This window comes from Podarcis gaigeae (genome assembly GCF_964106915.1).
Source record: "Podarcis gaigeae genome assembly, chromosome: 11".
Taxonomy (NCBI): Eukaryota; Metazoa; Chordata; class Lepidosauria; order Squamata; family Lacertidae; genus Podarcis; species Podarcis gaigeae.
In genome coordinates this window covers 46,078,508-46,093,648 of record NC_139687.1, presented here as the reverse complement: position 1 = coordinate 46,093,648, position 15,141 = coordinate 46,078,508, and the positions used below count along the sequence as shown (strand labels likewise).

The 15,141-nt window shown below is 45.1% G+C and overlaps 2 protein-coding genes across 2 annotated transcripts in view; one reads left to right on the top strand and one right to left on the bottom strand.

Moving 5' to 3' along the window:
* The window catches only part of C7 (complement C7), a 34,958-nt gene extending 24,631 nt beyond the window's left edge, over positions 1–10,327 (top strand). Inside the window, exons 15-18 of the mRNA XM_083703477.1 lie at positions 91–282; positions 4,908–5,004; positions 6,226–6,410; positions 9,283–10,327. Of these exons, the coding sequence (XP_083559603.1) occupies positions 91–282; positions 4,908–5,004; positions 6,226–6,410; positions 9,283–9,470 (662 nt within the window). The 3' untranslated portion in view covers positions 9,471–10,327. The remainder of the gene's footprint in view (positions 1–90; positions 283–4,907; positions 5,005–6,225; positions 6,411–9,282) is intronic.
* A 660-nt stretch (positions 10,328–10,987) lies between these two features.
* C6 (complement C6) overlaps positions 10,988–15,141 on the bottom strand; it is a 57,517-nt gene continuing 53,363 nt past the window's right edge. The window contains exon 36 of the mRNA XM_083703794.1: positions 10,988–11,251. Coding sequence (XP_083559920.1) covers positions 11,070–11,251 — 182 coding nt within the window. The 3' untranslated portion in view covers positions 10,988–11,069. The remainder of the gene's footprint in view (positions 11,252–15,141) is intronic.

Genomic DNA, 15,141 nt, shown 5'->3' with positions numbered 1-15,141 from the left:
TCCCTTGCCCAGTTTATCTTCGGGACAGGGCCTTAATGTTCACCCTAATGAACCAGCCCCCACAGCTTGGTTCTCCTCTTTATTCCCTAGAAACGGCTTGTGTCTTGCCTGCGTTGGAAGGAGGAATGAGTGCAGACCCAGTGAAACCATTGTATCAGATCGGAGAGAAGGTAAAGCTGTTGTGCCCAGAAGACACAGAGTTGGAAGGAGCAGCTGTCCTTTTGTGCGAGCCCACCCTGAAGTGGTCTCCTAACATCAACAATATCCAGTGCCGGAGGAGAGGTATGTAGTTCTAGGAGTTGTTGTTTTTTTTTGGTGCACTTCAGAGCAGCGCCTGTGGGCCTCCCCAGAAGCATTCCACTATCCAAACTTAACTGAGCATGTTAAGACCAGATCAGTTTTAGCCATTTAACAACACCCTGCACCGCAAAAGCTATTCACTGGGTGCAGAGACATTAACTGGATTTCAGAGAATCTTCTCCCATTTGAAGGAAGGCAAGTCTTGTCACTTTTGCCTGTGTGGGATCAGTGTTGTTTTTCTAGAAAAAGAGGTGCCAGAACTCACTGTGAACACCTCCTTTGTTCTCTTAGAATGGCAATGGTGCTCACCTGAGAGGTGCTGGAACTGAGTAATAACAACAACAACAACAACAACAACAATAATAATTAATATATTATTTATACCCCACCCATCTGGCTGGGCTTCCCCAGCCACTCTGGGCGACTTCCAACAAAATAGTAAAATACAGTGATCCATCAAACATTCAAAGCTTCCCTAAACAAGGCTGCCTTCAGATGTCTTCTAAAAGTCTGGTAGTTGTTTTTCTCTTTGACATCTGGTGGGAGGGTGCTCCACAGGGTGGATGCCACTACCAAGAAGGCCCTCTGCCTGGTTCCCTGTAACTTGGCTTCTTGCAGTAAGGGAACCACCAGAAGGCCCTCGGCGCTGGACCTCAGTGTCCGGGCAGAATGATGGGGGTGGAGACACTCCTTCAGGTATACTGGACCAAGACCATTTAGGGCTTTAAAGATCAGCATCAACACTTTGAGTTGTGCTCAGTTCCCCCTGAAAAAAGCCCTGGGTGGGGATGATGATGATAATAATAATAATAATAGCAATGCCACCAATTTGGAGTCAGCTGGTAGGCTTAACTCCTCTCTTTCCCTCATTTTCAATGAGAGAAGGTTGAGTTTCAGAGCACTATAGTGGACACTTGCTGCAGCATCCAAGGGTCCAGGGGAACTACATTTCCTCTGCTTCCCAGCATTACTAAATTGTGCAGCAACAATGCACCATAGCACCCATGTCCTCAGTCCCAGCTATGGCATTCCTTGGACGCCCCCGCCCCCAACAATCCATGCTTCTTTTCACTGGTAAGTTGCACAGTGTGAGAGGAGGAGGGTGAGGAGAACTCCAGAGAATGATGCAGCACAGAATGGGGGAGGTATATGATGGATTGATTAAATTTCTATACCACCCTTCCTCTGAGGATCCCAGGGCAGTTTACAACAAAGAAATACAAAATGAAAACACAAAATACAGAATAAAATGAGAACAAAAACAAACCAGTGACACCCCCCCCAAACACATTTAAAAGGCCATAAAAAGTCCAGTCAGCCCAAGGCCTGGTTATGGAGAAACATTTTTCACCTAAAGATATGTAACAAAGGCACAGGGCAAACCTCCTTAGGGAGAACATTCCACAAATGGGGAGCCACTGCAGAAAAGGCCCGTTATCATGTTGCCACCCTCTAGAACTCTCACCAAGAAGATGGGCCTCAGATGATGATCACAGGGTCCAGGTCAATTCATACGGGGATAAGCAGTCCTTGAAGTAGAAGAAGAGTTTGGATTTGATATTCTGCTTTGAGACCCGAAGGAGTCTCAAAGCGGCTAACATTCTCCTTTCCCTTCCTCCCCCACAACAAGCACTCTGTGAGGTGAGTGGGGCTGAGAGACTTTAAAGAAGTGTGACTAGCCCAAGGTCACCCAGCAGCTGCATGTGGAGGAGCGGAGACGCGAACCCAGTTCACCAGATTACAAGACTACCGCTCTTATCCACTACACCACACTGGCTCTTTTGCGGTCCTAAGCTGTTTAAGGTTTTATAGGTCAAAACCAGCACTTTGAAATGGGCCGAGAAATTAATTGGCAGTCAGTGCAGTTGGGCCAGGATGCAATATCTTGGCCACTGAATTCTGCACCAGCTGAAGCTTCTGAACTTCTAACTCAGTGCTAAAGCCCCTGTTTTGGATGCAAAAGGTATCAGGAAGGACTCCAGCTTGAAACCAGTTTCTGCCATTCAGTGTCAACGATACTGAGGCCAATGGACTGACTCTGTATGTGACAGCTGCCTCTGTTTCCAGTTATGGATCCAGTTCAGAAGGTTTGGGATTCAATTCAAAAGTATATTGGGAGGAGGAGATACCTATAATTTGGCTCCAAACTTCCCCTCCCCTCCTCATTTTGGAATTTGCCCCATGACTGCTGCTAGATCAGGGTTAGCCAACGTGATGCCCTCCAGATGCTGTTGGACTACAAGTCCCATCAGCCCCTGCCAGCATAGCTAATGATCAGGGATGATGGGAGTTGTAGTGCAGCAACATCTGGAGGGCACCGCATTGGCTACTCCTGTGCTAGATGGTTAAATTCAGCCCAAGGTTGTCAGTTGTTAACCCTTTCAGTACTGTGTGGGCAGAGAAAAGCATCAGTGATGAAGAAAGAGAATGCCTTTTTTAAAAAAAGTTCACAAAAGAAATGAGTTGCCTTAAAACAGGTATATTAAAAATGAATGGGCTGCATTAACTGTGTTTGTGAGAGCTTCTAAAGTAAACATAATTGGCCTTTTTGAGTCACGGTACTGTGAAGGAAAAAAATCAATAGATTCCCCCCTCATTGTAAAACCAGAGGGAAAAGACAGGTCTAGTCGCTCCAGAGGCTGCAAAGGGGGAGGTTTTTAATTATGTTTTGATGGATTGGGATTACATTTCAAGTAGAAATAACTCAGGACCAAAGGTTCAGTAACAGAAAAGGCCACAAACAGGCCAGTCGTCAAGCATCAAATTTGTGCAGTTTCTTTTCCTGGTCCTTTGGTGGTTGTACTTCTGTATTGCTATGTGCGCCCCCAATCTCCAAGAAATCTCAGGGGTGGGGACTCGGCATGCATCTCTTCTTGGAGCAAAGGTCACCGGAGTCTTATGGCATCTTTCTGATAGATGGTTTTGTTTACAGGCTGAGCGTAGGCTAGAAGGTGCACAGCATTAGCATTCGCAGCCGATCTTCCTTTCCCATCAGGTTTCTAGCAAGGCCACCAGTGCCATTTCTCTGGATTCTTGCAGAAAGCAAATCAGACCATTGTTTGTTTTGAGCTGGCTGGCTGTTGCTCCCAGCCCAGGGAAAGAGAGGGATACTGAGGCCCCTTTCCCAAACGGCTTTCCTTCCAGCAAAGCCCACCGACTGAGAGGAACCTAGAACGCTGCCTTATAGCGAGTCAGACTCCATCTTGTTCATTGCGCTGATTTGCAGCTGGGCCAAGCTCAAGGTGTTACTATCAGTATATAAAGGCCTTAAAAATCTGGGGGCCAGTTTACCTGTGAGATCACCTTGCCCCATATGCGCCCCCTCGGCCGCTTCGATCAGCGGAATTGACACAGGTACCACATAACACCCTTTCCACATTTGCGAGAATTCAGTCTTTTAGTGTGGTTGCACCTACCCTTTGAAACTCCCTGCCTATGGATATCAGGCAGGCACCTTCACTGTGCTCTTTTTGGCACCTGCTGACACCACCACCTGAAGGAGCGTCTCCATCCCCATTGTTCAGCCCGGACACTGAGGTCCAGCTCTGAGGGCCTCCTGACGGTTCCCTCCCTGTGAGAAGTGAGGTTACAGGGAACCAGGCAGAGGGCCTTCTCAGTAGTGGCACCTGCCCTGTGGAACGCCCTCCCATCAGATGTCAAGGAAATAAGCAACTATCTAACTTTTAGGAGACATCTGAAGGCACCCCTGTTTAGGGAAGTTTTTACTGTTTAATGCTGTATTGTGTTTTAATATTCAGTTGGGAGCCACCCAGAGTGGCTGTGGAAACCAATATTATTATTATTATTATTATTATTATTATTATTATTATTATTATTATTATTATTATTATTATTATTATACTATTGTTTTGACAAGCCTATCAAGAGATGTAGGAAGTTGATGTGCATTTCGGTCTGCTTTTTAGTCTATTGTTGCTTTAACTTTTCAAAAGTTTTGCATCAATTTTTGTTTCCTCAGTGATCGTTTTATTGTTTTAACTCTTTAGTAAACTGCTTTTGGTCAGGGGTCCCTTTACCTTTACCTTTAAACTGCTTTTAGGTGCTTTTTTTTTTTTTAAACAATCAAGCGGTGTATAAATTTTATGAAATAAATAAAATATATCATTGTCTACGCTGACTGCCAGCAGCTCTCCAGGGTTTCAAGCAGGGGACATACTCCCAGCCCAAATTTGGAGATTGAGCCTGAGGCCTTCTGCATGCAAAGCAGATGTCCTGCTGCTGAAATGTGGCCCTTCCTGCCGAACCCACATAATGTTTGGATGGTCTCGACGTCTTACCGAACACGCTAACAGAGTTAAAAGGGCAGTGTTCGAAATTAGCTAGGAGCCAGGCGCATTTTGTGACTGGGGATTGTCAGAAGGGAAGAGTGCTTCGAGAAGCCTTATCACCGTGTATGGTTGCGGAGCCTCGATAATAAATTTGCTGCTGCTGGCACTGAGATCGCAGGAAAGGAAATGCCTCGCCACCCAACTCCAGAGAAAACAAAGCAGGAAGGAACCTTGTCGGCTCTGCCAGGGCTATCAAGATAATCTCTGGCCGGGCTGCTCATTCCATATCTTTATCGTCTGTTTCTTCTTTCTCCTCAGTTCCCAGCACAGATACTGGGCCAGCTGCCCCAGAATGCCAACCATGGGAGAAAGCCCAAGAGGCAAAATGTGTGTGTAAGATGCCGTATGAATGCGGGTGAGTTGCCATAGGTATCTCATTTCTGTTAGAAAGCTAAACCCTCCAAGGGCATGAGCCCATGACAGATTAGAAAGCTTTGGAGAAATAAAGCGAGCTTTGCTAGCAATAAAACACCGTTTTCTCAGCCCTGTCCCACTTTAGTCCGTTTCATCTTTTTACCTGCCTTGATGGAGCTGTCGTTTGGTATTAGTAGAGATATAGCTTGGCTAAAAGAACAGAAAGGGGACGGAGGGCTTTGGTTGTGTAAAATAGGGAGAGAATAGGAGACAAAAACATATATTCTGGAGATTTGGAAGTGTGGCAGCGAGTTACCTTAGATCCTGCAGGGACCTTTTTCTAACAAAGGCAAGTGAGCATGTGAAATAAAAATGGATGGTTTTTATTTGGGGGATGCTAGTCAGATAAGTAATAAGTAATTTGATTCCCTTTTTCCGCTGAAGCTTTGGAGAATTCGTCCTGTGATACTGGCAATCTCTGTCAAGTAATATATGCCCAACCTGACATTCTTCTTTTAAGTTTATTCCTTAGGGCCCCTCCAGACTGCTGGGTGTATTTCTTGTGTGGGTGTATTTTGCAACATGTCATTGGCGGGTTTATACTGAACTGTCCACACATCATTATTTTGCTGTGTGGACTGTAGAGAATTCTGGTTGATGGGAAGCATTTGGCTTTGTGGGTCACAAATTGTGTAGGCTGTCCCCATAAAGCAGGGATAGGTAACCTGTCACCTTTCAGTTTTTGTTGGGCTACAACTCTCATTATGCTGGTTGGTGCAGACTTAGGACAGGGCCTTTTCAGTGGTGGTCCCCCAATTGTGGAATGCCCTCCCTATTGAGGTGTGCCTGTTTCCCCTTTTATCAACTTTCAGGAGGGATTTGAAAATATCCGTGTTTACTCAGGCATTTGGTGACTGAAGAATACTGTTCCTGCCTACCCTGGGATCATGGTTTTTAACCACAACTGCTTTTAGGGTGTTTTAACTTGTAGGTTTTTAATTCTTTTTGGAATATTTTAACTGTTTTGAAATGTTTTTGCTTTGTTGGTTTTTAGAATGTGTTCCGTTTACGAGGTATAAATTAAAAAAAAAATAAAAAAATCTCTCACCATTAGCTACGCTTGTTGGGGATGATGGGAGTTGGTGTCAAACAACAGATTCCCCAACCCTGCTGTAAATTTCAGCGCCCTGTCAATAGTGTGATTTCCTGCTTTTCCTCCCAGCTCTTCCCTGGACATCTGTGCTACAGACCAAAGAACCAAAAGAAGCACATGGCTAACCATCTGCAAGCTACATGCATTGGAGTGCATGGGCAGGCAGTATGCTTTGGTCAGCAAGGAAACCTGCAGGACTCCTGCTGCATCCACAAGACCTTGTGGCTCATGCCAGCTGTGGGAGACGTGTCATGGTAAGAGGTTTCCCCAACATCCTTCCCCATCCAAATTCCCAACCACATAGTTCAATTTGTGGGTGCACTTGCTCCTCACCCCACCGCGGTACTTCTAAATGCGATTTACTGGGAATAGCATGGAACGAGCTTGGATTAAAGAAAACAATATGTGGTTGACCTTCTAGATTTAGTGCAGAGTTATCTTAGGGTTGGGACGTGGGTGGTGCTGGGGGTTAAACCACAGAGCCTAGGGCTTGCCAATCAGAAGGTCAGCGGTTCGAATCCCCGCGACGGGGTGAGCTCCCGTTGCTCGGTCCCTGCTCCTGCCAACCTAGCAGTTCGAAAGCACATCAAAGTGCAAGTAGATAAATAGGTATCGCTCCGGCGGGAAGGTGAACGGCATTTCCGTGCACTGCTCTGGTTTGCCAGAAGCAGTTTAGTCATGCTGGCCACGTGACCAGGAAGCTGTACGGCGGCTCCCTCGGCCAGTAAAACGAGATGAGCGCCGCAACCCCAGAGTCGTCCATGACCGGACCTAATGGTCAGGGGTTCCTTTACCTTTACTATCTTAGGGTTACCCTCCCCAGATTTAGCTGGGGCATTTCCTGTGTTTCTGGCAAAGAGCTTCAGAACTATGGAGAAAGAAAATAAGGATTTGTTTCCAGAGATGAGAGCAAAGGTTAGCAGTAGGAGGAAGTTTACAATGGTGGTCTTCAAACTTACTTTTCTCATTGATTTGCTTGACGAGGAATACCAATACACCCACACTGCAGAGTTCTAGGGAGCATTCTTTGAGCCAAACTACAAATTATGTTCACTTTATAGAAGGGGGTGTTTTTCATTTAAAACCCAGTTGCCTGACTGGACCCTAGTATGTACAGGTAAGGGAGTTGTTGTTGTTGTTGTTTTCTTTCTATACTGCTCTATACCTGAAGGTCTCAGGGCAGTTCACATGAAGGATCACATACTTAAAATCAAAATACAAACAGCAACCCAATTTTAAAAAGCCCTAAAAGAGCCAGCATTTTGAAAAGAGTATAGGATGTAGATCAGCTCAGGCAAAGGCCTGGTTAAGAAGGAACGTTTTTGTCTGGTGCCTCAAGGTGTATAGTGAAGGCGCCAGGCGGACTTCCCTGGGGAGAGCATTGCACAGACGGGGAGCCACTGCAGAGAAGGCCCATTCTGTTGTTGCAGGCTCAGGGACCATAGAAGGTGAGGGTGTTAAAGAATTATTTGTTTTAAAATATTTCCAGGATGCTTTGATGAGTCAAACTTACCCAAGGCTGAACAACTTACTGAGCAGCAGAAAAAATACAGCTTACAACAATTTTAACACATGAGCTATTGCTGTAATCTGCTCCGATTGTATATTTTATCTTTATGAACGCTGTTTTTATTGTGTTATGTTATGTGAGCTGGTCTTTGACCATAATAAATTATCTATCTATCTCAGCTTACAACAGTAATAAGATAGAATATGACACAAAACACCCACTGCACCCATGTAATTCATTGATGGCTCCTTGTACCTCACATGAATTTCAGTCTAGATTGCTCCCTCTCCTACACACATACACTGGCAATTTGTGCAAAACCAAAACTTAACTGCAACCCTGCACTTCAAAGTAGGGGTGGCTCAGGGCTAGATCTGTCCTGGCAAGCTGCAGGAAGTGGCCTGCCAGCTTTGTTTGCTGATCATTTCAGGAGATAATGCACTCTGCCAGATATTTGCAGAGTGATCTTTAAATCAGCACCTGGGGCGGACCAAAGTTATTGAGCTTTTTTTTTAGGAAATCAAAGTTGCCATGCCTCACTGAACATTCCCATGCCGTCCTAGCGACCCCTGTGGTGCCCAACGTTCCCCCCCCCCCAGTGCAGAACTTAGGAGTGGGCTGTGTGACTATGCCAGATACTAGAGCACTTGGACGTCAACTGACCAATATGGCTGATCCCATAGGTGGCAACTCCACCATTTAACTGGCTTATTTACTGAAAGGTTTGCTGTCTTTTAAGAGAGGAAAGAGGGAGAGGTTGGGTGGGTAAACTGAGAGAAAAGCTGAGAGAAGAGAGAGACTGAAAGAGGAAAACAGAGGAAGTTGGACAATACAGTACAGTGGTACCTCGGGTTACATACGCTTCAGCTTACAGACTCCGCTAACCCAGAAATAGTACCTCGGGTTAAGAACTTTGCTTCAGGATGAGAACAGAAATTGCGTGGCGGCAGTGGGAGGCCCCATTAGCTAAAGTGGTGCTTCAGGTTAAGAACAGTTTCAGGTTAAGAACGGACCTCCGGAACGAATTAAGTACGTAACCAGAGGTGGTTAAAGATTTGGAGTTCCATGATTTAGAGGAGGCCTCTGCTGCAAGTTGATGCTTAGACTGGTTTTGAAGAAGTTGAAGATGACTGTGTTTTGCTTGGTAGGTCTTTAGCTGTCTCAAGCCAGCAATAACCCACAACACTTATTTCATATTGTCTTAAAGCAGGCAGGTGGACTGTACAGAGCCAGACTTTGTCAGTCATCCTGAAATACCAGTACTCAAAGGTCATGACTTATCTTGTATCAATAAAGTGGGAGAGAGGCATTTAGCTGAGATAAGGAAAGGTGCATTGTTTAAACATCAGCCCCCCCCCCCCCTTGCAGAACAAGCTGTCTCCAAGAGACTCTGGGAGATGGTTGAGTCCCGCTGAGGCTGTGTACCATCTGCCTGAGCGGCTGAGCTTCCCCAAACCAGCCCCAAACCTTGCATTGGTGCTGGGGAGGATAAAAGGAATGCCTGCGAAGTTGGCTTCTTTTGGTCTTCCTGTAGCTGCTTGTTAATCCAGATGGTTCGGTGAATTACTGTCTCATTCACTATTGTTAATTTTTTCTCATTTGTGGCGGTTGTTTAGATCCAACCAACCAGTGCACATGCAAAGAAGCTGGACAATGCGGCAACACAGGAATAAGCATTTGCGTTGAAGTGGAAGGAAGGGTCGCGCAGCAGACCATGACTGAATGCGAGGCTGGCGTCCTCAAGTGCCAGGGGGAGAACATCACTGTTGTTAGCATAAGACCATGCGATGTACAAAATCCCTAGTCTATGTTTGCTTATTGCACTAGGATAACCACTCGGTTTTCCAGTGTGTTATACACTGTATTACATTACTGCTGCAACCTTTGGCCAAGTCTCTCTGGGCATATAACTCAGTTATGTATACTTGTTGGTTTTTGTTGATTACCTTTGTATATTATTGAATTTTTTAAAAAAATTTGTTTTATCTACCCTGCTTAGGAATCATTTGATTAAGCAGTTTATACGTTCTTCTAAATAAAATAAAAAAGTAAGGGGTTAGGAGTGGAATGAGGATTATTAAAACTAGCAAAATAGACATAACTTTGTAGGTGATATGGGAAGAAGAGCCTTGTTTATTTCAAGGACATATGGGGGGAGTGCATTCCCCCCCCCCATGGCTGTCATAGAGGAGCAGCCTGCCCAATGTCAAACACAGGATAGATTTTATTCATACTTCAGATGTGTACTTAAGTATGGAACTTACATTTTCCTGTGGCGGTAAATGGCAACTGTTCATTGGTATGGGAGAAAGTAAAGGAGGACATCTGAGGAAACTACTGGTAGTTATGTGCTATTAAATTGTTCTCTGCACTTACTGACTCACACATGGAAAACCAGACCTCCCTCCTCTTCTTCTCTGGTCTCCTTTGGGAGGAAGGTTCAGATATAAATTTAATAAATGCCCAAGAATATCTCCATAGGCTCACAGTTAGCTCTGCTTCTTGACTATACCAGATACTAGAGCACTTGGACGTCAACTGACCAATATGGCTGATCACACAGGTGGCAACTCCACCATTTAACTGGCTTATTTACTGGAAGGTTTGCTGTCTTTTAAGAGAGGAAAGAGGGAGAGGTTGGGTGGGGAAACTGAGAGAAAAGCTGAGAGAAGAAAGAGACTGAAAGAGGAAAACAGAGGAAGTTGGACATACAGGAGTTCCATGACTGAGATTACTAGAGGACCCTTCTGCTGCAAGTTGATGCTTAAACTGAGTTTGGAGAAGCTGAAGATGACTATGTTAGAGTATGGTAGTACATTTTGCTTAGTAGGTCTTAGCTGTCTCAAGCCAGCAATAACCCAGAACTCAAACGCCTTGGCTCCCGAACGATCAAAAATCAAAAGTGAGTGTTCCAGTTTGCGAATGATTTTTGGAAGCCGAACATCCGGCACAGCTTCCGACGGGCTGCAGGAGCCATGCTTTGGTTTCTGAATGTTTTTGAAGTTGAACGGACTTCCAGAACAAATTCCATTTGACTTGCAAGGTACGACTGTAAAGGGAATGTGGCAGCAGAGAGAGCATTGAGCTTAAAGGAAGAGAGAAAAACCTTTAGCTACATCCTAAGTTTAAGTAAGGTAAATGGCAACACCATCTCATATCCCTCAATATTTTGGGGGAGGAATTCATTTCATCACACACACCCATTCCACCTAATGAATGGTTGAAAAAGACAGTTCTGAAATCTTCAGCAATGCTGTACTCTTAGGACATATGTAAAGCACTCCTTATTTCAGTGACTGTCATATATTGATACCAAAGTACTAACGTCCATTGATATTTATTCTGAATATACCATGCTACCGAAATATGTCTGTCCATAAGGAGATGAGTTTTGACGTCTATTTTAAGGCAAGCAGTTCCCAGGATGAAAGGATTCCACCCTCATCTTGGTGCATTTCATGGCCCCCAATGCACAGAGGGTGTATGTCCTCTTTGAACGCCCTCTTCTGGTCTGGATGCAGTAAAGGTGGCCCTCATCCTTTGGGCACTGGTTTGGAAGCAAGCAGGTACACCGTGATTCCGTTTCTGTGAATGGGAAATGGCTTCGGGTCAGCTGAGCATGATTTCTGTTTGCTTGTTCAGAGCAGGGGTGGATCACTTTCTGGCCCCCAGATGCTGCTGAAATACAATGACATCATCCCCAACAAACATGGCTGATGGCCTGGGATGATGGGAGTTGTAGTTCAGCAGCATCTTTCAGGCCAAAGGTTCTCCACGACCTGATCAAAGGTTTATGCAGTGCATCATCCTGTTTTCTACAAGATGTTTATAGGAAACCCACAAACAGGAGAGTTAAAAAAAGCAACAGTCTTTTCTTGCTGTTGCTTAGTTATTGGTTTAACCTATATTTGCTTTCCCATCAAATGGTACTCAGAGTTGAGTTGGTACTCCTCACTTCCTTCTGTAGCATGTGTAGAAACCGCCTTCTTGACTGCTGAACCTACTACTGGTTTCGTCTGCCAGAGCCTGTCTTTGCATGCAGGGAGAAGTCCTAACTCTCTGAGGGTTTGAGACCCATCGGCTATCCTCACCTGGTTTAGCTGGCCAGTCAAAACCATTCCCGGGGTGTGGCTGCTGTCGCATGCTGACAGCTTCTAGGAGCCACAGGAGAGAGCTGAGTGCAGGTTGGGGACCAAAGGTGGACAAATTACTCCAAGGAGCACAGTGTCCTCCATGAGAGGTAAAGGTAAAGGGACCCCTGACAGTTAAGTCCAGTCGTGAACGACTCTGGGGTTGCGGTGCTCATCTCGCTTTACAGGCCGAGGGAGCTGGCGTTTGTCTGCTCTGCAGACAGTTTTTCCAGGTCATGTGGCCAGCATGACTAAGCCGCTTCTGGCGCAACAGAACACCGACACCAGAGCAGTGCACAGAAACACCGCTTACCTTCCCGCTGGAGCGATACCTATTAATCTATTTGTACTTTTTGGCATGTTTTTGAACTGCTAGGTTGGCAGGAGCTGGGACCGAGCAATGGGAGCTCACCCCATCACGGGGATTCGAACCGCTGACCTTTTGATTGGCAAGTCCAAGGCTCAGTGGTACCCCACACACTATATGAAGTGTAAAAAATAGGGGATTACACCACGTCCAATATGATCTTCGAATTCATCATAACATAATAATGGAAATGGTGTCCGTAAGCTTCTTTTGCATGACAAGGCCTCCTTCCAAGCATATATCACACATTCATTTTGACACATTGAGGGCATTCAATTGCAATGCCAGCAGTGGTGGCTAATTTAGGAATACCAGCTAAAATACACACCACCGATTTCTGGAATAAATCAGTTGCACCTCCATTAGCAGAATATTTTTAATAGAACTTGGGATTTTGCCTTTGGGACCATTCAGACACAATGCCCTCACCGCAATCTAACATGACAAGAGTAAGCCAGCACAAGCTTCAGGGTCCTACACTCCCTCTTCTCGCTGCACATGATGCAAAAATAACAACAATAGTAGTAACAAAGTCTGATCCTAGCTTGTGACAAACTGTAGTTTGCTTTTGCAACCAAACCTGTTATATTCTTTGACAACATCTGACTCAGAGGCAGGCTCAGCCTTACCCTGCTCCCAGATCATCCAAAGTCAGATTATCAGGTTTTAACAAACCTTTCCAGGCCAGAGGACAGCCCTCCAATTCATCTATTATTATTATTATTATTATTATTATTATTATTATTATTATTTATATACCACCCTATTCTCGGGGGTCTCTTAGCACCTCCATGCCATAGAAGTCAGAATAGGGCAAATGGTCTTTAAATGAAAATATGGTTCCTCAGAAGGGGCGGGACAAATAGGAAGTTGAGGCCAGCCAGCCTTCATAAGAACTCACTATGGTGTTGGGGCAATAACTCTCTGAGTGAATACTTCCCAGTGAGCTCTCCAGGGTGCTGACAAGCTGCCTTTCCCCCCTGGTTGGAACATGGTAGCTCCCTCCTGACTTGCCTTGCTATGGCCTTGCTTTTGGGGATGTGACTGCTGTCGTATCAGTGAGTGCCTAGTGTTCACCTGGCCTCTGCTAGGACCCTAAACCGGGAGAAGGAGAGAGAAAAATGCAGCAGAAATGATTTGTTTGGCTACAAACCAGGACTGCAAACTATGAGTACAGGCAAAACAGCAAACTCCCATCTGCTACATAATATGGCTGTATCAGACATTAGTCTTACTCAGACTAGACTCACTGAAGGTCAACTAATTTCAACTAAGTTGCTAATTAATTTCAGTGGGTCTACTCTGAGCAGGGCCGGCCCACAACATTTTGGAACCTCGGGCAGACCCCAGAATGGCTCCTCCTCCCGTCCAGGGAAGAAGGGTAGAAGGAAGATCTACATCAAGAACAGGGGGGTTGGGAAGAAAGATTGACATTGGGATTGGCAGTGAATCTTGCCACCTGAAGCAGTTGCCTCACCTTGGCTTATGGGTAGGCTGGCCCTGACTCTGACTCTGACTCAGTTGGATACAGCCCCATAACTAGAGCTTTCTATTATGTGTCTACATTTGGAGGAGGCAGCACCGTGTCTGCTCAATCTCCTAATGTGAAATCATTAGCACTAACTGCTTTAAATCAGGTGTCACCTCCCTTGTCAATATTTTGAACCACCACTTGTAAATAATATATAATGTTTTGTTTTTCTAATCTCTTCTGATGCAACTGGAAGTTGCTTCCATCAATGAAACAGTCTAATGACAGTACTGAGACCAAGCTCTTCTACCTAGGGCTGCCTTGCCCTGTAGCAGTCAGATTGTAACTGCAGATTCCAGAGGGGATATTATTTCTCTACCTCCAAACATTACATGTTATTTTCATAAAGAAAAATAGTTCTCATCCAAATTGGAAGGATGAGCGAGTGCGGTTTTGCTTCAGGTGTGAAAGCGTCTAGAGTGGGTTCTGCTTCTGCTTCTGGCTAAAAGGAAGATGATCGTCTTGGGGGAGGGGGGAGAAGGGAGAATTTAACCAGACAAACCATCTTTTTCCTGGCAGAAAACTTATTCATGTGCTCTCAGCCAAGGCAATTTACGAGAAAAGCCACAATTGTTATCACCCTGTTGCACAGTGAACAACAAGTTGCATAACAAACATTGACATGAGGTTTCGTTTCTGCAGAGATCTACTAACCAAAAAGGCATTTTCTTGCAGCCGCTTTCCCCCTGAAATCCCATAAATAAACATGGATCTCACACATGTTCTCTCCCCCCTCTCATTTAAGAATATGATTTTGAAATGTCTTGGAAATGAAACAGCATGACCCTCTCCACATTTTTTTCCTACTCAGTAATAAGCCCTCTAGATTTCAGTGCCACTGACTTCTCAGGAAGTATGTGGAGGAGTGCAGAGGCATTAGCAAAATTATTTCAATAGCTGTAGGTTGATCGCCCACTAGCAAACAGACAAATCAAAAGGCAGGTGACTTTTGGACCAAGCTTGACAAGGTGGGAGCACTTTTAGATGCCCAAGTGACAGCAGTGGCTAGAGGAGGTTAATCTCTTACCACCTCCGGATTAGATTAATGTGCTTTGCAAGGGGATCCATTGAAGACAGTAATAATAATAATACCTTTATTGTCAATGTACAACCCGTGTACAGTGAAATTAACTGAGCCTCCCCCCCAACACAAACGCTCAATCTCATTGCACTCTGTGTGCTTGTCACACAACACACCAACCCCGAAAGTCAGTTGCACTATATTATATTCCGTTCAGCAGCCTAACAGCCCACAGATAGAAACTGTTTTTTAGCTTGTTGGTACAACTGATTATACTTCTATATCTCCTGCCCGAGGGTAGAAAAGAGGTGCTAGCCGGGGTGTGAATTGTCCCCGAGAATTTTTCTTGCTCTCCTAAGGCAACGATCCCTTACAATGTCATCTAGCGGGCTCAGGGGACAGCCCATGATGTCATGTGCTGTGTTC